General features: G+C 32.5%; 1 protein-coding gene across 5 annotated transcripts; it reads right to left on the bottom strand.

The window, feature by feature from the left end:
• Window positions 1-1,186: 1,186 nt before the first annotated feature.
• On the bottom strand, window positions 1,187-20,362 carry LOC143249539 (uncharacterized). Of its 5 annotated transcripts, none has more exons than XM_076499583.1 (4): window positions 20,264-20,362; window positions 12,344-12,538; window positions 10,998-11,119; window positions 1,187-3,511 (listed from the first exon to the last, which is right to left on the bottom strand). In XM_076499583.1, exon 4 carries the CDS (start codon window positions 1,986-1,988, stop codon window positions 1,317-1,319), a length of 672 nt encoding a protein of 223 aa, XP_076355698.1. In that variant the 5' UTR covers window positions 1,989-3,511; window positions 10,998-11,119; window positions 12,344-12,538; window positions 20,264-20,362; the 3' UTR covers window positions 1,187-1,316. The 5 variants fall into 5 exon arrangements, with proteins under 5 accessions (XP_076355698.1, XP_076355680.1, XP_076355708.1 ...); XM_076499565.1 differs by having other exon boundaries at window positions 19,974-20,331; XM_076499593.1 differs by lacking the exon at window positions 20,264-20,362 and adding an exon at window positions 13,778-14,148.
• Between the last annotated feature and the right edge of the window lie 3,386 nt (window positions 20,363-23,748).

The following is a 23,748-nucleotide window of genomic DNA, read 5'->3' as shown; positions in this document are numbered from 1 at the left end:
AACAATTTATGTTAACCGTGTTTGGTAACAAAATTAATGTTATATTACTTCAAATTTATTCTCAATGTATTAGGTATATTTAACGTAAGAATATCAGTAGCTCATAACCGGAAACATGCACCAACTGAAAGTGAATCTGGAATTTCACTTTGTTGATATATGTTTCATGTACTCAAGAAAAGAAAAATCAATTGTGTTGGACTACTCTGTGGAAAATGTTTAACGAAAGGTATTTGTGACGAAAGGAACAAGCAATGTTAAAAAAAAAAAAAAAAAAAAGCGCTTCCATTAGTAGGCAAAATTAGGCGAGATAAAAGTAAATTATTGGAAATAAGTTTCACAAGTATCTATTCGTGATTTTAAAATGTAATTTTAAATTTGTCAATGACTAAAACTCCAATAACTTTTTGAAAATTGTATTAATGCGAGTTGTGGAGCGTTCGCTATTGTATTGACTAGCAGTGAGTGGTATATTTATTATAGCGTTTTACTACTCTATAAACTATTTCGGTGGAGTTACACTAACAATAACAAGCAACGTTTATAAGTTATAAACTTTGCTTAGACAACAGTATTGTTTAATATGTAGAATATTATATACATATATATATAATATATATACAGTCATGTGAAAAAGTTAGGACATCCGATGAAAGCCTGTGTATTTTTGTAACATTTTTGGATATATAGATATTTAATCTCAATTTTAACAATACTGAGATATAATAGGAATATAACTAAACAATTAAACCTGAAGAAAAGACTTTTCAAGATTTTTTGTAAATGTAATTGTACAAAAATGCGTATTCTAACTGAGGAAAAAGTTAGGGCACCCCACATTTATTCCCACTTAAAATGGCTCAACTCACACAAATGTGTATCACAACAGGTGCACATAATTAGAAGATCGTTACTCAGCATTGTGAATGAGGCTTGCCCTATTTAAACCTCAGACCAGGGGCGTAGATTTTTTACACCTGATGGGGGGATAATTTTTTCAACCACTCATGTGGACTGTTCAATTTTCAAATTGGTAATCTCAGATTACGTGAACCTGAAAGCTGTAAACATGCAGTCTCAGAGTAATCTTGTTGCCACGATACTTCAAGGTTTCCATGTAGATTTGTATGAGGTGTTGTGAATAGTTTTCAAAATGTTAATAGAATAAAGACAAATGTGTCACAAGTTAACTGTCATGTTGTTTAATAAAAATAATTAAAATGTCTTTGCAAACTCTTGAAAATTACACATCAATACAATGCAGCACATAATTATTCATACTTTTCATTGAAGTAAGATTCATTTAGTCCTCTAGTCTACATGTTCCCAAACGTAGACCTCCTTTGTGATGATCTGTTTATAAATTCTTTCATAAGCTCTTCTATATTTATTGTGTCGACCTCATCTTTGTGAGTGTGACAAACTGCCACATGGTTGAGGCGGCACTGAGACATAGTTGATCTTAACCACATCTTCAATCGTCTTAATGCAGAAAAGCTGCGTTCACATTCGCAGCTGGATACTGGACATACAAATAAAATTTTCATGAGAAGAAACACTTCACTAAACATCTGCTGGTTTGTTTCATGCATTTTACAGTAAGCATCTCTCGCACCTTTCAGAGATACTGCTTTTCTTGTTCCTATGAATATGGGCAACTGAAACTCGAGCCGTTGTGCAGAGATTTCTGGATAGAAGTTTATAACCGAGTTGTCAATCTTGCCAGATGTGATCATGTTCTCAAGTGCCAGATATTGCCTCAAGTCATTGTTGTCTGCATTGAATCTAGTGGTCAGATGTTCTATGACTGTGTCCACAAATTCAAAATATTGGCTTCTGTAGTAATCTCTAGCTGTTGTAGAATGGTGTACTGAGCCATCACCAGTGATCCTTCTCGGGGGTCTGCAAATTCGTGGTAGTTCAATAGGCACCAGATCTAGGGAAGTTACCTTTATCTCAGCTTCGTCAATATCTAAGAAAACACTCATGGGAGACCAACCTTTGTCTCAACCTTGTAGGAGAATAAGAGGCAAAATAGGACATGGCTGTTTGTATACTTGCAAACAAACCATCAAACAGTCCATACATGTAGTGAGGTTTGGGTTCATTTAGACTATATGTTGTGTGCTCACCTCCTTTACCATCATACTTGACAGGTAAAAATGGCCTGTAAGAGTAAAGTGCTGGAGATAAGTACTTGTTTTACTATGTATCTTAGAACAGCTGGTATGGGTATTAACACTTTTACCAAAATAAAGCAGAGAACCACTTTTCAACATTCTTAGGTCACCTTCACATTAACAAAGAGAGAATTTGCAACTGACTATTGCTGGGTACATGTCTTAGGAACAAGAGTGTAAACGGGTATGGGATTGTAGGGGGCACTGCAGTTAGATGTTAGGTTATTAATTAATATAGGTAAAAAGGTGTTCCTTCATATTGGTTTAATTTTGTTAATTGTTTGTGTTTGTTTCCCTATTTAATATCTGGGTGTTTTATATGGTTATGTTGTGTTTATTTAATTTGCAGTGTTCAAAAACATATGAAGGTGTTTTTTTGTTTGTTCTTTTAATCTGGTTTCCATTTTTCTGCTTGATTCTCCAATATACAGGGTGTCTCAAAAACATGTACACACACTTTGAATGATTATAACTCACTCAAACTTTCTTTTTTTACAGGTGCAACTGATCTGAAGTAATGGCAAAAGCAAAACTAAGCTTTGAGAAAAGGAAATTTATCTTAAAGTGCTACTGGAAGTGTGAGAATGTAACTGAAGTGCAAAAACAGTTTAGAATGTGATTCACCATTACTCGCATCAAAAAAAAAAGTTGAAACAAATGGAACTGTTCAAGACGTCCATAAAGGGCGTTCTGAAAGACTGTGGTCATCCACCAGTCCCACATGAAAAGCAGAGCTGTTGGAAAGTCTCCATCGATCTCCAAGAAAATCTGTTTGGCAAACAGCCCATAAGACAAAAATCCCAAAATTGAGCATCCATCGCATATGGAAGCACATTCATTGGAAAAGTTTTATTCTGGCATTAGTCCACACCCTCAATGAAGATGATCCTGAGCAGAGAGTTGAATTTTGTGAGTGGTATCTGGCAAAATCTGCAGAGGATGTACAGTTTCCAAACAACATTATCTGGAGCAATGAGGCCACATAAATGGCTCAGTTAATTGTCACAATTACACCTACTGGGCACCTCAGAACCCGCATAATATAGAGTTTAAACAGATAACACAGTACATAAAGAAACACTATAGACTTACACTTCTCATCATCACATATCTGCATTACCATCATCTACTGTTGGCTCATACCACTGTGAGATTAAGGCATTGTATGGATTCCTGCCAATATGAATGTTTACACAAAGTTTGTAAAACTGATTTCTGAGGTATCCTACTTGTGATGTTTATCCATTTGGACTGATCATCATATATAACAACCCTTTGCTTTCTTTCATTCAGCCACTCTTCTATCCAATTTGCTAACTTATCCTCCACACCTAAAAAGAGAGAGAAGTTTTAATAACATTTTTATGTTGCACCTTGTCTAGTGCTTTCTGAAAATCCAAATATATCAAATCTACACCCTTACCCTCATCTATATAAGCAGTAACGTTTTCAAAGAATGTCAAAAGATTTGTAAGGTGAGATTTTCTCTTAGTAAAACTCTGTTGACTATCCAATAAAATTTTAAACTTTGTTAAATGAATTTCCAAAACATCTTTATCATATTTTCTCACACTTTTCTCATAAGTGATGTAAAATAATAGACATATAATTACTGGGACAATTTTTATCACCTTCTATGAAAGTAGCATTAGCCAACTTCCAATCCTCTTTTATCTGTTCACTATTCAAGGACTTAAAAAAAAAAAGTGACAAGTGGCTCACACATACAATCCTTAAACTCCTTCCAAAACCCTTGGAAAATATTAGTCAGCCCAGAAGATTTATCATTGTTTAAAATTCTCAGTTTTTTCTAAACAGACTCAGAATTAATGTGATCATCATGTTTCCTTCTATAAACTGTTCAAGATAAGAAATATTGCTTAAATCTTCATTAATAAAAACTTAAGAGAAACCAGAATTCAGTAATCCAGCTGTGTTATTATAATCAGATATGGGCCTTTCTTTATTATACCTCAAGGATCCTACCCCTATCCTAACTTTTTGTTTATTACCCTTGATGTAGTTAAAGAAAACCTTACTGTTAATTTTTAGAATTTTCAGTCAACCTTTTTTTCTCATACATCCTTTTTGATGCCCTAATTTCTTATTTCACCAAATTTCTTAATTTTCTTTAATCTCTTAAATCTCCACTTATTCCAGCCAATTTAAAATTTGTGATGCTTTTCTTTAAGTTTTATCCCTTTTACCCTTAGTGATCCAACCTGATTTTCTACTTGTAGCCACTTTTAATTTTTCATACCAGGAATATGTTTATTTTGAATATTTAAAAAATTTATCTTTAAAGATTTTCCATAATTCATTGGTGTCTCTATATAACTCAACTGCCCAATTTGTAATAAATAATTCTTGTCACATTATTTCAAAATTTGCTTTTTTGAAATTTGTAACCAAAATATCATTATTTCCTATCTCCATATGCAATAAATCATCAAACCTAATAAAACAATGATCACTTGCAACCAAATATTCCCCATTTTCCACCCATTTCTGTATGAGATGTTAGCGGTAAATCTGAAATACCATTGTTTCTAGTAGAGGTTCTTAACCATTTGAAGAAAACTATCTTGAACAATTTCAAAAACCTTTCTCCCTCACAGTTTGACTCTAACATTTCCCAATTTATATGCCTGAAATTAAAAAAATAACAATTATGACTTCATTAACAGCTAAAATCATAATGTCATTATCAAGTTTCTCACTAATTTTATGAATATCATTTGGTGATCTGTAATAAATCCCCATTAAAAGCCTTTTCACTTTATATTCATTAACAGAAGCCCAAATGGATTCAATCTCCAACATATTATCTTTGATATCCTCAATTTCAATGGGAGTTATTTCACATTTTACATGTAAAACTACTTCTCCTTCCCTCTTTAGTATTCCATTTCAATTAAATAACCTGTAACTTTATATTTCAAAGAAATTTATCTCATTAAAATCACCTATGTTTAACCATGTTTCAGTTATTCACTTTATATCAAAACCCTCCCTTTCTACCAATGCTGTAAGGTAATCTATTTTATTTCTTATACTTCTAGCATTACAATAACAACAACTAAACCTACCCTTATAACTACTTCTAATTCTATACTCATTTCCTATACTAATCTTATCTATGCTTTATTCATTTTGCATGTTGTTTATCCTAGCCTTCACCACTATCTAGTCTTAGTTTCAAAACTTGTCTTACAGCTGAGTTAATAGCCATTCAAACAAGCCAACCCCTATCTTATTTAAATATAAACCATTCATTTAAAAATGCTCCCTTCTTTCACTGATCTGATTTCACAAGTCCCACCTACCAATCTCCTCATCATTACATACTAACTTAAGCCTAGGTTTAGCCCTAGGTGACCAACTTATAATTCTAGGCAGTATCCTTGACAAAATTAAGTTATGGCCTTTATTAATCCCTTATATTTATCAGTTTGTTCCTCTGACCTACCTTTCCCTACATACTCAACAAAAACTGCTTTATTGCTAGCTCTGTTTATTATATATCTTTTTCTGTCAATTATGTTCCCCACTTCTGCCCATGGATAGCATAATCCAGTTTGTTTCTTCAAATTTCCTCACAGACTGTCCTCTCCACAAACCTTGTTAAAGAATCATCCATAGCTATTACCTTTTTAAGTTCACCATTCACATTTATCTTTATTCCTTTTCCTTCCCTCCAATAGTTGTTCATCTGCACAAGTCAAGGGTAGGAATATGTTGCTCAACAGAATATGCTCACTACAGTTAAATCCACTAATTTTAGCTCCAGTAGTACTGTTTCTAACTTCTTGGATTAGATTTATTTTTATTTTTTGGCAGTTATGAGGTCAGTTTAATTAACCAACATTGTATAATTAGGGTAAAGAAAATGAGAGAAAAAGTATATAAACTTTTATTGAAAAAAAATTTGAAATTTATTTAAGAGTCTTTGGAGATTATGCAAATGAAATTTGATATTTTTCTGATGAACGAAAGTATGTTTAATCTTAATGCAAAAACCTGTTTGCACTTGGAGCAGTCAACACTTTGATTTCATATATTCCTGAAAAACGTTTGGTGAAAATACTTTATTAAAAATTCTGATTTTTCTCTACAAATGACTCTTAATGCTTCCTGAAAGTTTGTGAAATTTCTTGAACATAACTAGAAAGTACTGAAAGTTATAGTATGGAAACTGTAAAGGCTATTTTGGAGTAATGTTTGGGTTAAATTGACTGAGCCCATAGCTCATTGGTTGTGTAATATCAACTTAGATAATGCATATCTCCCAGACTAAGTAGAAGGAGAGGCTCCAAAAATGCCATAGTCACTGAAGGAGAAAGGATCTCTAGTGCAGAAAGTGAATGCAAAATGAGAAATGTGGTGACTAGACATTCAAATTCTAGTAAGCAAATGGAAGAAGGTTGAGAATGGCTGAGAGGAGTCAAAGAGAATACTAGGGGAATGAGAAATAGGGTCAGTGTAAAAAAGAAATAGGAAGACTGATGAGCTATGTTAAATAATTGGATTTGTGAAGAAAAGAAGCATAGTTGGAGGAAGGATTATGATTGGGAACAGACTAGGAGAAGACTGTCATCAAGATAAAATGAAATTAATAGGCCAAGAACATGAAGAAGATGAGAAAACACCCACATAATGCAAATGAAAATGCAGGGGAATAAACACCATACCAAACGAAAGATAACTAGAAATGTGATCCCACTGGATGAATAGAAGAATATGTCATGAGGATAGAGTAATTAAGATGTGGAGAAAAGTGTCCCAGATATAAACCTTGATAATTTATACGTCAGGCCTAAATGGCCAATTGAGAAAGAGAAAAGATTGAAAATTGTTGCCAGTCCCCAGTCTTTTTTGTGGATAACAGAAAGGTGGTAGTAAAAGTTTCAAAAGGGGCTGTGAACCTTTCGATGGTTTATTTCTCCAGTAATTCTGACATCTCCCCTTTGAAATGTCATAGCTATGCAGGATCAAATGTAAGGTGAAGGACAGTAGTTGGGATGAAAAGGAGGAAAAACCAAATATAACTGACAAGTAGATCAACAAGTAAGAAGTTGGATTGAAGTGGAACGAGAAGGGGAGGACTAACAAGACATAGGATAGAGAGTGGGAGAAGAATCAGGATGAGTTATAGAAGTGGTGGATCAAGGTTGGACAATGGGGGCAAACAAAGGTGTCAGAAGAAATTAGAGATAGACAGCTGAAAGCCTTCATATCAGAGAATTATAAAAACTACTAGGAATCTCCAAATGAAGAAAAAAGGAGCAAAAGTAGAAGGTAGAAAGAGAAATGGCAAAGAATGTGGAATGAGGTAAAGTCACAAATAAAAGAAATATTTAGATTCCAAAGTAACCAGATGAAGTGAATGGTGGAGACGTACCAAGGAAGGGTAAAAGGAAGTCACAAAGGTGGGAAGAGTAATTACTAAAAAAAAGAAACAGCAGATAATGAATCTATCCCCCACACTGTCAAAAGTAACTTCAAGGACTGTGATACAAGAAATGGCAAATCTGACTGACTAAAAACTAAAACATGGGAATTAGTCACAATAGGGGGGGGATTGCATAAAACCATGGGAGCAAAGTTGAACCTAAAAGAAGTATCATGTACAGATATAACAAGGGAAAGAAGAAATATAATGAAATTATGAAAAGATTTGCATAAAAGTGAAGAGAGTCAGGAGGCATTGGAGTAAGAGAAAAATTGTACATACTGAAAAGTAAGATGAAGAATGTCAAAACATGTTTGAATGTGTTATTCATTAGGTATAGCAATTCCCAGAGTGCAGACCTTGAGGAAGAAAATGGTGCTTGAATTCATCCCCTTTAATTTCAAAATAATACGAAAGAAAATGAGTGGAAGGGAATAGGAGGTTCTGGCAGTTTAATGGACTTAACCATAAAATGAAAGATGGCCTTTCACAGATACAGAACTTTCAGCAGAAAGGGTAATAAAGGCTCTATATTAGAAGATTCTTCAGTCAAATAAGCACAAGAAGAATTTGTATTAAAATGTGAATTCATGTTGAGTATAATAAACTCAAGCAAATGAAAGATGAAAAAGTTTAAAATCTCAGCAAACTTAAAATATGCCAGTTCACTACAGTGCCAAAAAAAAAGAATACCAATCTATGAGGGTTGAAAGTAGAGGGAGTCACTGTTCATGGAGGTGTGTTGTCCTTCTATTGATGAAGTGTTTTGCTGTAAGATGATGCAATCATGCAGTGGTGTAAATTCATATAAGATTAGGTGGGAATTTTTACAAGGTTGGTGATTTGCAAGTCTCTTTGGCAGAATGTGCAAAACTCAAAAGGAAAGAAGTCATGCTGTTCACGGAGATGAGTATTCATTTTGGAAAGACTGGTGTAGATGTTTACATGTTGGTCCAATAAGTCATATGGTTGTTGTAAATAATCTTGTCTCTCTCTTAATTATACTTTTGTCTCCCACCAATTATGACTTTATGAGACGTTTTTACCTGTAAAAGTAGTGTCACAGAATGTTTGTTTTGAAGTCTTAGATGTTCAAATTATATTTTATAATACTAAATTTTTAATGTGTACCTATATCTTTTAATTTATTCTGTAACTTTATTTCCTGTGTGTTCACATTAATTTTATGAAAAATTCCACACATAAATTAGTTTTAAAAAACTCTCTACACAATAGGATTTCAATAACTTATATTTTCACTTTAAAATTACAGTCCATTTCACAGAGTAGTTTATTTTGTCAAGAATTTGAGTTTTTCATTTTTTAAATAAATTATTTTTCAAACTTATGATTTATGTTATAACTTGTAATTAATGTATTGTTTATGTTTCTGTCACACATTTTCCTCAGATTAAGATATTTCTTTCTTGCATAATACTCTTATATGCCCCTTTATCTTTTATTTTGTATTACATTTGTTCATTTCAGGGTACCAATAAACATTGCAACATGTATTATATGAAGTCGCACTTTCATAAAACTTTTATACATTGGTTGTTTTTTCAGTAGGTTTAATAACAACTTATGCAGTTTTAAAGTTGAAACAAAGTTTGTATGTAAAAATTGTATATGCATTTTAATATTCTGTGTAATTTACATAAAAAATGTTGGCTTTAAACTTAAGACTGTAATATACATTATATAAGCATTTTGTTTCTTTGTTTTTTTTAATTTTGCTCAAAGCTACTTGAGGGCTATCTGCGCTACCCACCCCTAATTTAGCAGTGTAAGACTAGAGGGAAGGCAGCTACTCATCACCACCCACCACCAACTCTTGGGCTACTCTTTTACCAACAAATAGTGGGATTGAGTGTAACATTATAATGCCCCCATTGCTGAAAGGGCAAGCATGTTTGGTGTGATGGGGATTCAAACCTGCGACCCTCAGATTACGAGTCGCACACCTTAACTGACCTGGCCATGCCGGGATATATATGAAAACTACATTTTCTTTCTAAAGGTATAAATACTTTTCTAATCAAAAAGGTACGTATACTGGTTTTGGACAAGCACCACCACCTTGACAGTATAGCAGAGATGATGAAAATCTATGAAGAGGTTGATACCACAAGGGTCAAGGGCATATCTTAGGAGGAAATTGAAGATTAAAGTTATGCTAAACTCCATTCTATATAGGTGTTGGTATATCTATACCAACTCAAAATGTGGTTTGTATTGAGGCAAATTGTCAGTCGTTTCAACACTTACTTAGAGATTATTTATGAACTACAAACACTCATCTGCATTATGTAGATATACTTTATTTTAATAAGCAGTTTTAAATGTAATATGTGTATTAATATTTTAAGTACAGAATATCTAAATTTCTGTTGAAAATACTAAACAGAACCTTAAACTTTGAGATAAGTTTGTCTATGTATTTGTTTTCCTAATAATGTTTTTGTAAATAGACAAATGTGCTTTTTAGGTATGTTCTAAGTAACACTGTATGACAGTTCTGTTAATCAAACTACAACTGTTAAACTTCAGTATTGTTCACTATTGGGAATATAATTTATAACTTCACATAAATTTATGTATTAAACCTAACGGGTTTCTACCTGAAAACTATTTTAATCACACTCCAATATTATTTCTACACAGAAACAGAATGTTTTGTTTGCACAACTTTGTTTTGAAATGGTATTGGAGAATATTCACAGAGATCATTAGGTTTTATTTTAACTAAAACAAAATTGTTGTGATAAAACTTTCTGTAATTATGAATATATTCGTGTAAATAATGATGTATTTCATTTAAAAGAATTATCTACTGGACTGTTTTGCAATCTAATTTTTTGACTGTTATAATAGTATTTTTAGAAGAGAACTATCTATTTTGATAACAAGTATCAACTCTACAGAAAAAATGCATTAAAAATAAATTACAGGTGGGACTAATCTAAAATGATTATGTGTAAATGATTATTGTATATGATGAAAAGTATTTTATGATTCACAGGGTATGTTGGATGATAAAAAATATTAAAGTTTTTTTTTAATTTCTGTATTATATATTGGTGTATAAAAGACATTTCAACACTGGAAATAAACGACCCTACATTTTAGTTTTTATTTTCTTCAAGATAGCTTCATTAGTTAGAGGTACCATTAAAGTAATATATTTAGGGTTTTCTTTGGAAATTTTTCTTTCTTTTTTCTACTTGAAAATGTGCAAAGAGGTGGTGGATATTCGTTGTTCAGAAGGAATAATTTTAATTCACATAACTTAGTTGTTTTTCACTACAAATGTCAGGTTTTCTAACTGGTTTGTGAAATTAACTGATGAGTTTTCAAATACTGACCATGTCATTAGTAGTATAGTGTCACCAACCCTCTTTCACAAAAACAGTTCAAGCTCGTTTCCTGATTGTCACCACTATAAAATTGTCCCTAAAGGTATTTTGGATCATTTCAAGTTTCCAGGCTATATAAATGAGAATCAGAAATCACATAAACGTTTACTTGGGTTTTTTTCTCTCCCTTTTATCATGAATTATTTTAAAACAACAACGCTATTTGCAAAGCAAAATAAACATCGAGGATTAATCTAACAAAACCACATAATTTTGTCTTAATATCTAGAACAGTATTATTTCTTTGTTTCTGAACTTCGCGTAAAGTTATACGAGAGCTATCTTCGATAGCCGTCCGTAATTTAGGAAGTTAGTCATCGCCACTTACTGTGAACTCGGGCTACTCTCTTACCAACACATAGTGGAATTAACCGCAACGTTATAACGTACCTACGTCTGAAAGGACGAGCATATTTTGTGTAATGGGAATTCGAATCCGCAACTATCAGATTATGAGTTGAGCGATCTAAGTACCTGGCCTATAGAACAATCAATAAAGAAGTAAAGCAAACTATTATAATTATCTCTTCTGGTTACAATCTTTGTACACAGTTGCTGCTTGTCGTTGCTAGCTAAGCCTTAAGAAATTTCACTCCTGGAAGGATGTGAAAAGAAATAATTTTATGGATTTTTTTTATATATACGTTTCAATAATGAAAACAAAAAATATAAATTACCAATTTATAATTTATGCTAATTTATCAAGTTTAGTAACTAAGCTGTATTTATGTCTAAGAAAATGAAATTTCGAATAGGCTAAAGACTGAAATTATCAGCACGAGGGATAGCCTCGAAAGGATGATCAGATTCGGCAGTATAGGTTTTATATCTAGCAAGCTCATAAGGGGCTTGAGAGAAACTGGCGCTCATAAACAGTAATTTCTTTTCAGCACCACTTCGAGAAGTATATTAAAACTACACGGCAGTTATGAAATGCTTGAGACAATTAATTATTACTTACTAAGGTGGGTACTGCGAGCGGATAATGTATTATATTATTGGGCAGCAAAATCCCATGAGACAGAAATGTAAGAAGAGAAAAGCAGAAGAGTTGAACTTGGCTTAGGCTGAAACTTAACGGAGTGTGCACGCGAGATAATTTCAGTAGCTTGAGTACAGGAACAAATAACGTCCCTTGACTTTTGTGGAGACCAAGCCTGTGATAAAGTGGCAAATTCCTGATTTGAGAGTAATCTAAATTAGTTTGTGATAAATTTCTTTTTTGTTTTTTTCTGGAACTTGACATGGATTGAACTTTTATAGTTTGAAGTATAGTGAATAAGAAAACTACTTACATTGTGTAAAGGTCTATGCCCCAGTTTGGGTTTACCTGGAGACACCGGTGTGGGTTTTGTGGTTCGTTGCTAGAATGTGCTCTGTAGCTAGAGAGGCATGCTTCACCACGACGCTTGATTTCTGGGTGAATCTGTTACAGACGTTTCTGGTTGCTGGCTTTCGCCTGTATCATTCTTAGTCGAGTTGTTCTTGACCTGTGGGTAGATAAAGCTACATTAATATCTGGTGGAACTGTGAGAGGCGTCTGGGTTCTCCACGTTGAATGGAGTCGTGAGGCAGGCTTACTGATATTGTTAAATTGTGTAGCTATTCGGCGGCAGGGACGTTCGGCTCTAAAGTAAAAAACATTAAAGAAACAACCATTAGTTAAGAATTAATCAGCTGCTTATTTAGACGTGATTAAAAGCTTGATGAACTGGGTAGTGACACTTGTAACTGTGATCGGATTTGGTGGAATTCAGTGTCTTCTTCTAGGAACAGCTGGATCTCACCTGGAGAGTGTTAAGGGTGGACACCTCTAAGAAAGACAGAAAAGAGGTTTGCTGAACTTTTAGTGGTAGAACATCTGACGTTGTTGTCCATAATCCAAGGTTTACATAAATAATCAAGGTAAGTCTAGGTTGAGGGCTATATAATAATATGAAAAAAAATTAGTTGTGATATACAGTTTGATACCAAATTTAATGACATAAGTTCATTAAATACTAGTAGTTATTACAATAGTGTCGGCCGTTTCCTTTTATTGCTTCTCAATATACTGCTAGATCACTCTCTGAGATATATAAAACACTTATATACGTTCCCCTCGCACTGTGTGTACGTTGAGATATAGTCCGCAGCTATAAGATGTGCGACTGAAGACCATATTACAACGACTAAAGGCGGTAAATCTATCATAACAGGACCCAAAACTGAATATTTTAAGATGGAAAAAACAGTATTAAAATCAATGAAAATATTATTTTTTCTTCAAGAATTACATTAAAAGTAGTTAGAATACAACAAATATCGATTTGAAAATATTTTTGAGATTAAAAGTATTTAAATACGTATAATTTACATGTTTAATTGTTTTAAAACTTTGTAATGAATATAGATAAAAGTTGAGATTATCTTGTTTTCAGATAAAATACTGTAGGAATTAACTGCTCTACATCAATATGCATTAACCACGAAAAGCTGTACAAAACCTGGACATAACACTACTGATGTATTAAAACTAATGAATATTTGTTAAAGGCAATAAACATATTACTTCATGACATTTTCTCTCAACAAATGTTTTCATATAATGTTTATCATCTTAAAAATATCAGCGATAACATTAAAAAATGACTAGTTTCGGCTACAGATCAACATAATGTGTAAGTTAGATTCTTACAGTGTTGAATATAACATTATTTTTGAAAACACTAGCAAAAAGGAATACGTACTATTTGACGAAAAATATTGGTATTCAATAAAATAAAAGCATGTTTGATGAGTATTAATGTTAAACATTTCGAAAGCTGGGCCTTTCTTCTTGAGGCATTATGATAGTGTAACTAAATTATTGAGTGATATATGAGTTGTTTGTGTATGTTCTACGTACAAGTGATTGCATTTGTTACTCTGTATAAGACAAATGGTATTTTGTGATGTAAATTCTTCTAGAATTTTCAAGTTTCTCTGGTTGTGCTTTTTAGAGTAAAAAAAAAGGGCCAGTGATTTTTTATAGATTGAAAGGTTTGACAACGATCTTTATTACATAAATAACAACCATTATTTGATGTGGTGTAATTCACTTTAGTATGAAAAAGGGTATCTTTAAAACTTTGCCTTTCCAAAATGAGACAACAGAATCTTCAGGAAATATCTGTTCAAGGCGATCGTTTAGTTGCAGAAGATGTAAACGTTTTTGTTTTAATAATTTGACCTAGGTAATGTTCCGTTTAGTGTGAGTCGTTGATTTTATAGTTGTATAGCATAAAATTAATAACGTTAAATGTAGTAATGGAAGATTAACTTATTTTGATCAGGTACAAAAAAAGCCTATTTTTCATGTAAATGTAAGCAAAAGTATTTTATATAGGATGCTTGGATTAAAAGAACAATTTCAAACAAATGAATGTCTCAATAAAAATATAAATTGGATGTACATGGGACAGTTCACAAGAAAATATTTAAGTGTGTTAGGCTCTGTATCAGCGTCAGAGAAAACTCATATTTAGGAAAGAATGAAATGACTTTTTAGTGGTAAATTAATATCAACTTATGATCAGAGTAGTTAGTTACTTTGATACAAAACAAACCGATCAATGATTTTAATTAATTAGATATACTGATTGACGTTTTATTTGTTTATAAAGACTAAAGTTATTTCTCCATCTCACTGTTGACAGAACTTTAATTATTAAAATAAGGGAAACTTTCACACTGGGAACGTGTAATATAATATCACATTTTAGTAAATTATTTTGGAAATCTTTTATTTGACTCCTTGGAATTCTACTCACTGTACAAACACGACCAATAAGTCTATGATTTCCAATGCAAATGTTATTAACTCCTTTAAAACAGGAGTAACGTTAGCAATGATTTAGCCTTTAGGCAGTTTCCCATTAACCTAACTAAAATGAAAGAATAAAACTCACACTGTATTTTCCGTTCATATCATAAAAAACACATAATGTGGTCTTGGTGCACTATAACATGACATATTTTCTATTATTTTTCTTTCTTTGTGCTTAAGTGTGTTTAAACTTTTTGTGATGAAAAGCATAAGTGTTATTTCCAAATTATTAACATGATATTATGTTTTCTCAATAACATTAAAATGAGATTTGCTATATACATAACATGATAAATTCACCCAATAGTTTGTTAGTGCTGGAGTTTAAATAAAAAATAAATTTTGTAATTCGGGTTATATTTCAATATTCAACAGTAAAGACAGTGAAAGTATCATACATATATCTTATGTAGCTCATTTACCATAGTTGAAAGTAATTACTCATAATAATTGCAGTAAAATTTACAAGCTGTATACAAGTGATTTCAAATATAATAAATAACATTCAATATTGATTTTGTCATCAAAAATTCATACATTCAGGATTTCTCAGACATTGCCATAAAATGATCCTACCATAATGCACCCTATACAATGTATCACATTCAGCTTGGTGTTCTTTGAAGCATGTTACTTATTTATATTTCTAGATTCTTATTCATATTTAGCACTGATATTCTTTCTATATTTTAAACAAAATATTATGCTTCTAATTATTAAAACATCCTCATCTACATGCAATTAAAAGCTATTATGTAATGGTTCTACTTAAATTAATCAGTAAACATCCATATGTAGTTGTCTGTTATCTGTTACGGTTGCTGAAATAAGATGGTTTCTGAGCTGTAACGTAACAATGGAAAATTTGAGCTCCTATTTCATGTAGTGTTAGGGCTGCCAACTTTTAGGAATGTGTTTGAATGAGACGTTTTAAGAACTAAAGTTTCAATTTCCGGTGAAGTTCTACAAATACCAAAGATGCTCACCTTGTAGTGGTTCTGGGGGTATGATCCCCTTCCCTTATTATTTCAATGAAACACCTTGGTACATTCATGGATGAAAGTAATACTGCACTTGACCTGGATCCAGGCAGTCAACCAATTACAATACACTATATAAAGCTGGTAATGTGACTAAAATGTAAAGTTTTGACTTTGTACCAATGCATGTGAGTGTGTTAATAGGTTCAAACATTTGAGTATTTGTAGCTCTGTAGTGTACATCAGTAAATCACATCAGCCAACACTATTCAACTGTATAAAAATATTTTGTGTGCATCTACTTATGTTCATAGATTCATAAATATATATACTTTAAATAAGTTTATATTACATTACATTGTTGACTCTCTAAAATTGTACCTGTAACTTTATATGTAAAAACAATGAGTAATCATTTTAATTATACAGTTTTAACCTAAAAAATAAACTGTGTATGTAATTATTTTATTTAAAATATTTCTACAGAATGCTTCTTAGATTAAATTGAAAACTGGATAAAAATACATTTCCCCATGATGAATAAAGAAATTAAAACAGCATGGATTGTAAAAAAAAACAACAACAAATTTTTATGCAAACAGGAATTAACTGGATTATCAGACATTTCCTATAAGAGCTAACGACAGCAGTAGTAACAGTACTTTCCACTTGAAGTGGACACGTCAGTTTATACTAATATTACTACTAATACTACAAATAGGCACTTTACACAAATTTGTAAGATTTCTTTCAAGGGTCCAAAATTTATACAAATCGTAACTTCTGATTATTAATAAATATCAACTGATATAAATAATAACAGTTCGTCGATTTTTTAAATATTATTTTAAAAATTATGACTCGGTTTACATTTGTTCGAGTTTTCATAGCCTAAGATGTTTAGCAAAGAGTTGAACTTGGGAAATGAAACAGTAAGGCGCTGAAAATTCGAATTAGCGTCTGGGGATTTTCCTTCAGATAGCGTATATAAAATATAACGAAGGTCGCCAGTTTGTTTCAGCTTATATACATACAGTCATGTTTGTTTGTTGGTGTTCAGTTCATTACAACATTTCATTTTTCATGATTGGATAGACATTCTAAAGTCACAGGATAAGGTAATACTTAAAACTTATTTGAGTCATCTGATTCATGAAATCAATTTTATTTTGAAGTCAGGTAGTGATAATTATGTTATTCTTTTGCTGAAATAATTTCACCATACATCACTTGTAAGTTGTTTTTGCATTTAAATACCTAAAAAGCTTTTATTACATGAAACAATTTGTGGGAACTTATTGTAAAGTTTAAACTTTTCAAAATTCGTATTTGATTTTGTAAAGATCGTAACTTGCTCAATCCCAATCCTCACGGCACAGTGATATGTCTGAGGACTTGCAACGCTAAAAACCGGGTTTTGCTATACAAACATTGTAATTTTTTACTTTGATAAAGCTTTAATAAAAATAAAAAGAACGCATATTTTGATACATTCTATGGGCATTTCTCTAATCGTTACAGCAGATTTTAACTTATTGAAAGGAAATAATCTATATACTTGTACCTAATGTTCATTCTGACGAAATACCACCAATTGATTACTAAATGTTGAGTAATTTACTTTACTATTGCACTCTAAAAGAGAAACAATATGGTTAATTCTAAAAACTGTAGCGGATGAAACAACTCGTTGCTTACCGTTACTATCGTACACCGTATTTCTTAATGTTAGGCCTGCCATGGCCAAGCGTGTTAAGGCGTGCGACTCGTAATTTGAGGGCCGCGGGTTCGCATCCCCGTCGCGCCAAACATGCTCACTCTTTCAACCGTGGGGGCGTTATAATGTGACGGTCAATCCCACTATTTGTTGGGAAAAGAGTAGCCCAAGAGTTGGCGGTGGGTGGTGATGACTAGCTGCCTTCCCTCTTGTATTACACTGCTAAATTAGGGACGGCTAGCACAGACAGCCCTCGAGTAGCTTTGTGCGAAATTAAAAAAAACAAAACAATTCTTAGTGTTGTAATTTATTTGTTGGCTAGAGGGAGGTTTTCAATTTAATTTAAGAAGCATTCTGTAGAAATATTTTAAATAAAATAATCACATACACAGTTTATTTTTTAGGTTAAAACTATATAATTAAAATGATTACTCATTGTTTTTACATATAAAGTTACAGGTATAATTTTGGAGAGTCAACAATGTAATGTAATATAAACTTATTTAAAGTATATATATTTATGAATCTATGAACATAACTAGATGCACACAAAATATTTTTATACAGTTGAATAGTGTTGGCTGATGTGATTTACTGATGTACACTACAGAGCTACAAATACTCAAATGTTTGAACCTATTAACACACTCACATGCATTGGTACAAAGTCAAAACTTTACATTTTAGTCACATTACCAGCTTTATATAGTGTATTGTAATTGGTTGACTGCCTGGATCCAGGTCAAGTGCAGTATTACGTTCATCCATGAATGTACCAAGGTGTTTCATTGAAATAATAAGGGAAGGGGATAATACCCCCAGAGCTACTACAAGGTAAGCATCTTTGGTATTTGTAGAACTTCACCAGATACTGAAACTTAAGTTCTTAAAACGTCTCATTCAAACACATTCCTAAAAGTTGGCAGCCCTAACACTACATGAAATAGGAGCTCAAATTTTCCATTGTTACGTTACAGCTCAGAAACCATCTTATTTCAGCAACCGTAACAGATAACAGACAACTACATATGGATGTTTACTGATTAATTTAAGTAGAACCATTACATAATAGCTTTTAATTGCATGTAGATGAAGATGTTTTAATAATTAGAAGCATAATATTTTGTTTAAAATATAGAAAGAACTGTCCCATGTACATCCAATTTATATTTTTATTGAGACATTCATTTGTTTGAAATTGTTCTTTTAATCCAAGCATCCAATATAAAATACTTTTGCTTACATTTACATGAAAAATAGGCTTTTTTTGTACCTGATCAAAATAAGTTAATCTTCCATTACTACATTTAACGTTATTAATTTTATGCTATACAACTATAAAAGCTCAACGACTCACACTAAACGGAACATTACCTACGGTCAAATTATAAGAACAAAAACGTTTATATCTTCTGCAACTAAACGATCGCCTTGAACAGATATTTCCTGAAGATTCTGTTGTCTCATTTCGGAAAGGCAAAGTTTTAAAGATACCCTTTTTCATACTAAAGTGAATTACACCACATCAAATAATGGTTGTTATTTATGTAATAAAGATCGTTGTCAAACCTTCCAATCTATAAAAAACCACTGGCTTTTTTTTTTACTCTAAAATGCACAATCAGAGAAACTTGAAAATTCTAGAAGAATTTACATCACAAAATACCATTTATCTTATACAGAGTAACAAATGCAATCACTAGTACGTAGGACATACACAAACAACTCTTAAATAACTTGACAACAGCCGTAAGTCTTCTATTAACAATAAAAAAATATTTCTCCGTTGCTCAACACTTCAACCAACTCCATTAAGGAACTTACTGTAATCGCCATTGAAACCGATTTTACAACTAAAGCGAATAGTGATAAAGAAAGCTTGTTGGGTTGCTAATGTAAGTACTGTTCAACCTTTTGGATTAAAACTAGATCATGGAATTAGCGACCTCCGATCCCTGGTTTATTCTCTGTCGGAAAAATATTTTTTATTTGTGTTTTTTTTTTTCATATAGTGTGTGTATCTTCTTCCAGAAAAGCCACATCAGGTTATCCGCTAAGTCCAACGACGGGAATCAAGACCCTGATTTTAGAATTGTAAACTCGTAACTTTGACCTTCTGATCTTTCTTGTACTTACTATTTATTTTTAATACTTTTCTATTCATTCTCTTTAAGTTGATTGTTTAACAATTCCTTTTTATTTAATTTCCATGTGTGTGCTTCCATTCAACATCTTAACAGTAATTTTGATTTAAAGTCTTTCAGACCTGTAAGATAATCAGGAGTGCTCAGAAACTTTTATTTCTTTTCACCCTGTACGCGGAATTAAATAAAATGTATTTTATTTTAAGAACACATAAGTATAATTATTCTTCAACATACCAAGAGCAGAACATCTCCAACTCATTTTACATAACGCCCTTGGTCCCAGCCGTGGTGCACCGGAAATGAAAGAGACTTAACACCGTACATTGAAAAATATTCACAAACACTTCCTGGAAGCTTAGGTGACGTCACTCAACTACCTTTACATATCACTGAATAACGAAGTTACGCTATCATAGTGTCTGAAGAAGAAAGGCTCAGCTTTCGAAATGTTTAACATTAATACTCATCGAACATGCTTTTATTTTATTGAACATCAATATTTTTACAAAAAAAGAAAAACAAACCTATTATCTGTTAATAATATATCATCCATTTCTTGATTTTGGTGCGTTTCTCTTTATGGACATATTATTACAGTGCTACATCACGTGGTTTAGTCGTTTACTAATAAAAAGTAGTTATAAACAAAGTTCAAATACGATTGGTTAGAGCAAGTGTTGGACTATTGCGTATTAATAGAGCAAATAAATACGTTTAAGGTGCTTCTCGTGGTGATTTCTGTAAACTTTCAGTTCTCTTAGTTGGGAATTGTGAAAACATTTTTATTAAATTGTATCTGTTTGAAAACTACAGAAATTTTCTTTCACTGAGAAGACATCAGAAAACTTGAGGTGTAATATAGGTAATCTTATACACTTTAGACATGGACTGAATATATAATATACATATATAGAGTTCTTTGTCTAAAATTACGGAGCTTTAAGTTTTTTCGTAGATATACTACGGTATTATTGAGTTACAATGTAATAAGTTTTATTATGTCCTCCAAATATAAAAAGTTATCAACAAATCAGATTAGTATAATGTTTAATAATATGATAGGTAATTGTAAAATATTGTGATGACTCCATTTTTTATTCAGTATTGTTCCAATGATCTTAATAGTTTTTTTTCCATCTTACAATATTCAGTTTTGGGTTCTGTAATGATGGGCTTACCACATTTAGTCGTTGTAATATGGTCCTCAGTCGCACAAAACTTATACCATCTTATAACACAACATACACACAGTGTGAGGGGAACGCATATAAGTATTTTATATATCTCAGGGAGTGATCTAGCAGTATATTGAGAAATGCAATAAAAGGAAACGGCCGACACTATTGTAATAACTACTAGTATTTAATGAACTTATGTCATTAAGTTTGGTATCAAACTGTATATCACAACTCATTTTTTTCATATTATACGTTATTAATTTTCTTAATTTAAGGGTAAATATTTAAAAAAACAACACTTAAACATCAATATTTGTATTTCAAGTAGTAAGTTGAATACAACACTGGTTCAGATTAGATTTTGTGATGTCAAAATATAAAGGCTGTAACGTTGTACGAATTAGGAACTCAAATTACAGATATTAACAAGCTAGAATATAAAATAATAACCTTCTATCTTTTATATTTGCTCAGATATCGTTCACGTACTGAATCAAACAAAGTGGCTCCTCTCATCTCTTTCCATTTTTAGAAACGGTCCCTTATATACACTTACTTCTATATATGACATGTGAATAACCAATCGAAAGCTCAGAATGTCCCCTTAATGATTTTTTCAGCCATTTTCCAACATAAAGGCGTCATCTCTTTCTTTTGAGACATTTTAAAAACGTTTTAGCATTTTTAAATGGATTCCTATTTCAGCATCCGAGCTAATAAGACTTGATTTGTTTTCCCAGCTGGCCAGTTTGACGCCAGTTCTACTGGTATTCCATGATGGAGTACCTCTTCACTTCTCCTCGTAACAAACAGTCGCCTTTATCAACAAAGATAAGCCTGGAGTAACCACTAACCACTAGTCCCCCAATGACCAGGATTCTTCGACGAGGAGAAAGTTTCTCCAGCCCTCAACCTAGACTTACCTTGATTATTTATGTAAACCTTGGATTATGGACAACAACGTCACATGTTCTACCACTAAAAGTTCAGCAAACCTCTTTTCTGTCTTTCTTAGAGATGTCCACCCTTACATCTCTCCAGATGAGATCCAGCTGTTCCTAGAAGAAGACACTGAATTCCACCAAATCCGATCACAGTCACAAGTATCACTACCCAGTTCATCAAGCTTTTAATCACGTCTAAATAAGTAGCTGATTAATTCTTAACTAATGGTTGTTTCTTTAATGTTTTTTACTTTAGAGCCGAACGTCCCCGCAGCCGAATAGCTACACAATTTAACAACACCAGTAAGCCTGCCTCAGGACCCCATTCAACGTGGAGAACCCAGATGCCTCTCACAGTTCCACCATATATTAATGTAGCTTTATCTACCCACAGGTCAAGAATGACGCATATGAGAGCCAGCAACCGAAAACGTCTGTAATAGATTCACCCATACACCACACGTCGTGGTGAAACATGCATCTATAGCCACGGAGCTCATCGTAGCAAAGAACCACAAAACCCAGACCCGTGTCTCCAAGAAAGCCAGGAAAACTGAAACTGGGGCACAGACCTTTACATAACGTAAGTAGTTTTCTTATTCACTCGTCTTATGAACACGTGCCCGATACCGAGTTTGACCGACTTCCACGCCCAGGTTTTTACATCTACTCGTGACTGTTCTACAGGCCAGGTGGGGGCGCTTGTCTCATAATCTGAGGGTCGCAGGGTCGAATCCCCGTCACACCAAACATGCTCGCCCTTTCAGCCGTGGGGGCGTTATAATGTGACGGTCAATCCCACTATTCGTTGGTAAAAGAGTAGCTCAAGAGTTGGCGGTGGGTGGTGACGACTAACTGCCTTCCCTCTAGCCTTACACTGTTAAATTACGGGCGGCTAGCGCAGGTAGCCCTGGTGTAGCTTTGCGTGAAGTTCAAGAACAAACAAGCAGGAATTTTCTGGATGTTTACAAAATGTAAACCTAAGTCTAGGTCTAGGCAAAGATGAATAATTGCAAAGAAACAAATAATACTGTTCTACATTTTAAAACAAATAACTTTTGTATTGAAGAATTTGAAAATATTTCATTTGTGGTGAAGGCATATAAACTCTCTTCTAAAATACCATTACAACAATCAAAGAAATTAAATTGCACAACAGCCCAATAGACAACTCTTTTTTTAATTAAATATATCATTATTTACATAAATATATTAATAATTACAGAAAGTTTTATTAAAACAATAAGATAGTGCATTCTGTAATTATTCCCTTTCACACTCAAAACGTTTTTGGTTTTTTTCACAGATCTCTGTAATGTTCTCCAATACCATTTTCAAAACAAAGTTGTGCAAACAAAACATTCTGCTTCTGTGTAGAAATAATATTAGAATGCAATTAAAATAGTTTTTAGGTAGAAACCTGTTAGGTTTAATATGTAAATTTATATGAAGTTATAAATTATATTCCAACTAGTGAACAAAACTGATGTTTAATACTTGTAGTTTGATTAACAGAACTGTCATACAGTGTTACTTAGAACATACCTAAAAAGCACATTTGTCTATTTACAAAAACATTATTAGGAAAACAAATACATAGACAAACTTATCTCAAAGTTTAAGGTTCTGTTTAGTATTTTCAACAGAAATTTAGATATTCTGTACTTAAAATATTAATACACATATTACATTTAAAACTGCTTATTAAAATAAAGTATATCTACATAATGCACATGAGTGTTTGTAGTTCATAAATAATCTCTAAGTAAGTGTTGAAACGATTGACAATTTGCCTCAATACAAACCACATTTTGAGTTGGTATAGATATACCAACACCTTCTATATAGAATGGAGTTTAGCATAACTTTAATCTTCAATTTCCTCCT

The sequence above is a fragment of the Tachypleus tridentatus genome, chromosome 1 (assembly GCF_004210375.1).
Source record: "Tachypleus tridentatus isolate NWPU-2018 chromosome 1, ASM421037v1, whole genome shotgun sequence".
Classification (NCBI taxonomy): domain Eukaryota; kingdom Metazoa; phylum Arthropoda; class Merostomata; order Xiphosura; family Limulidae; genus Tachypleus; species Tachypleus tridentatus.
This window is presented reverse-complemented; position numbering and strand designations above follow the sequence as displayed.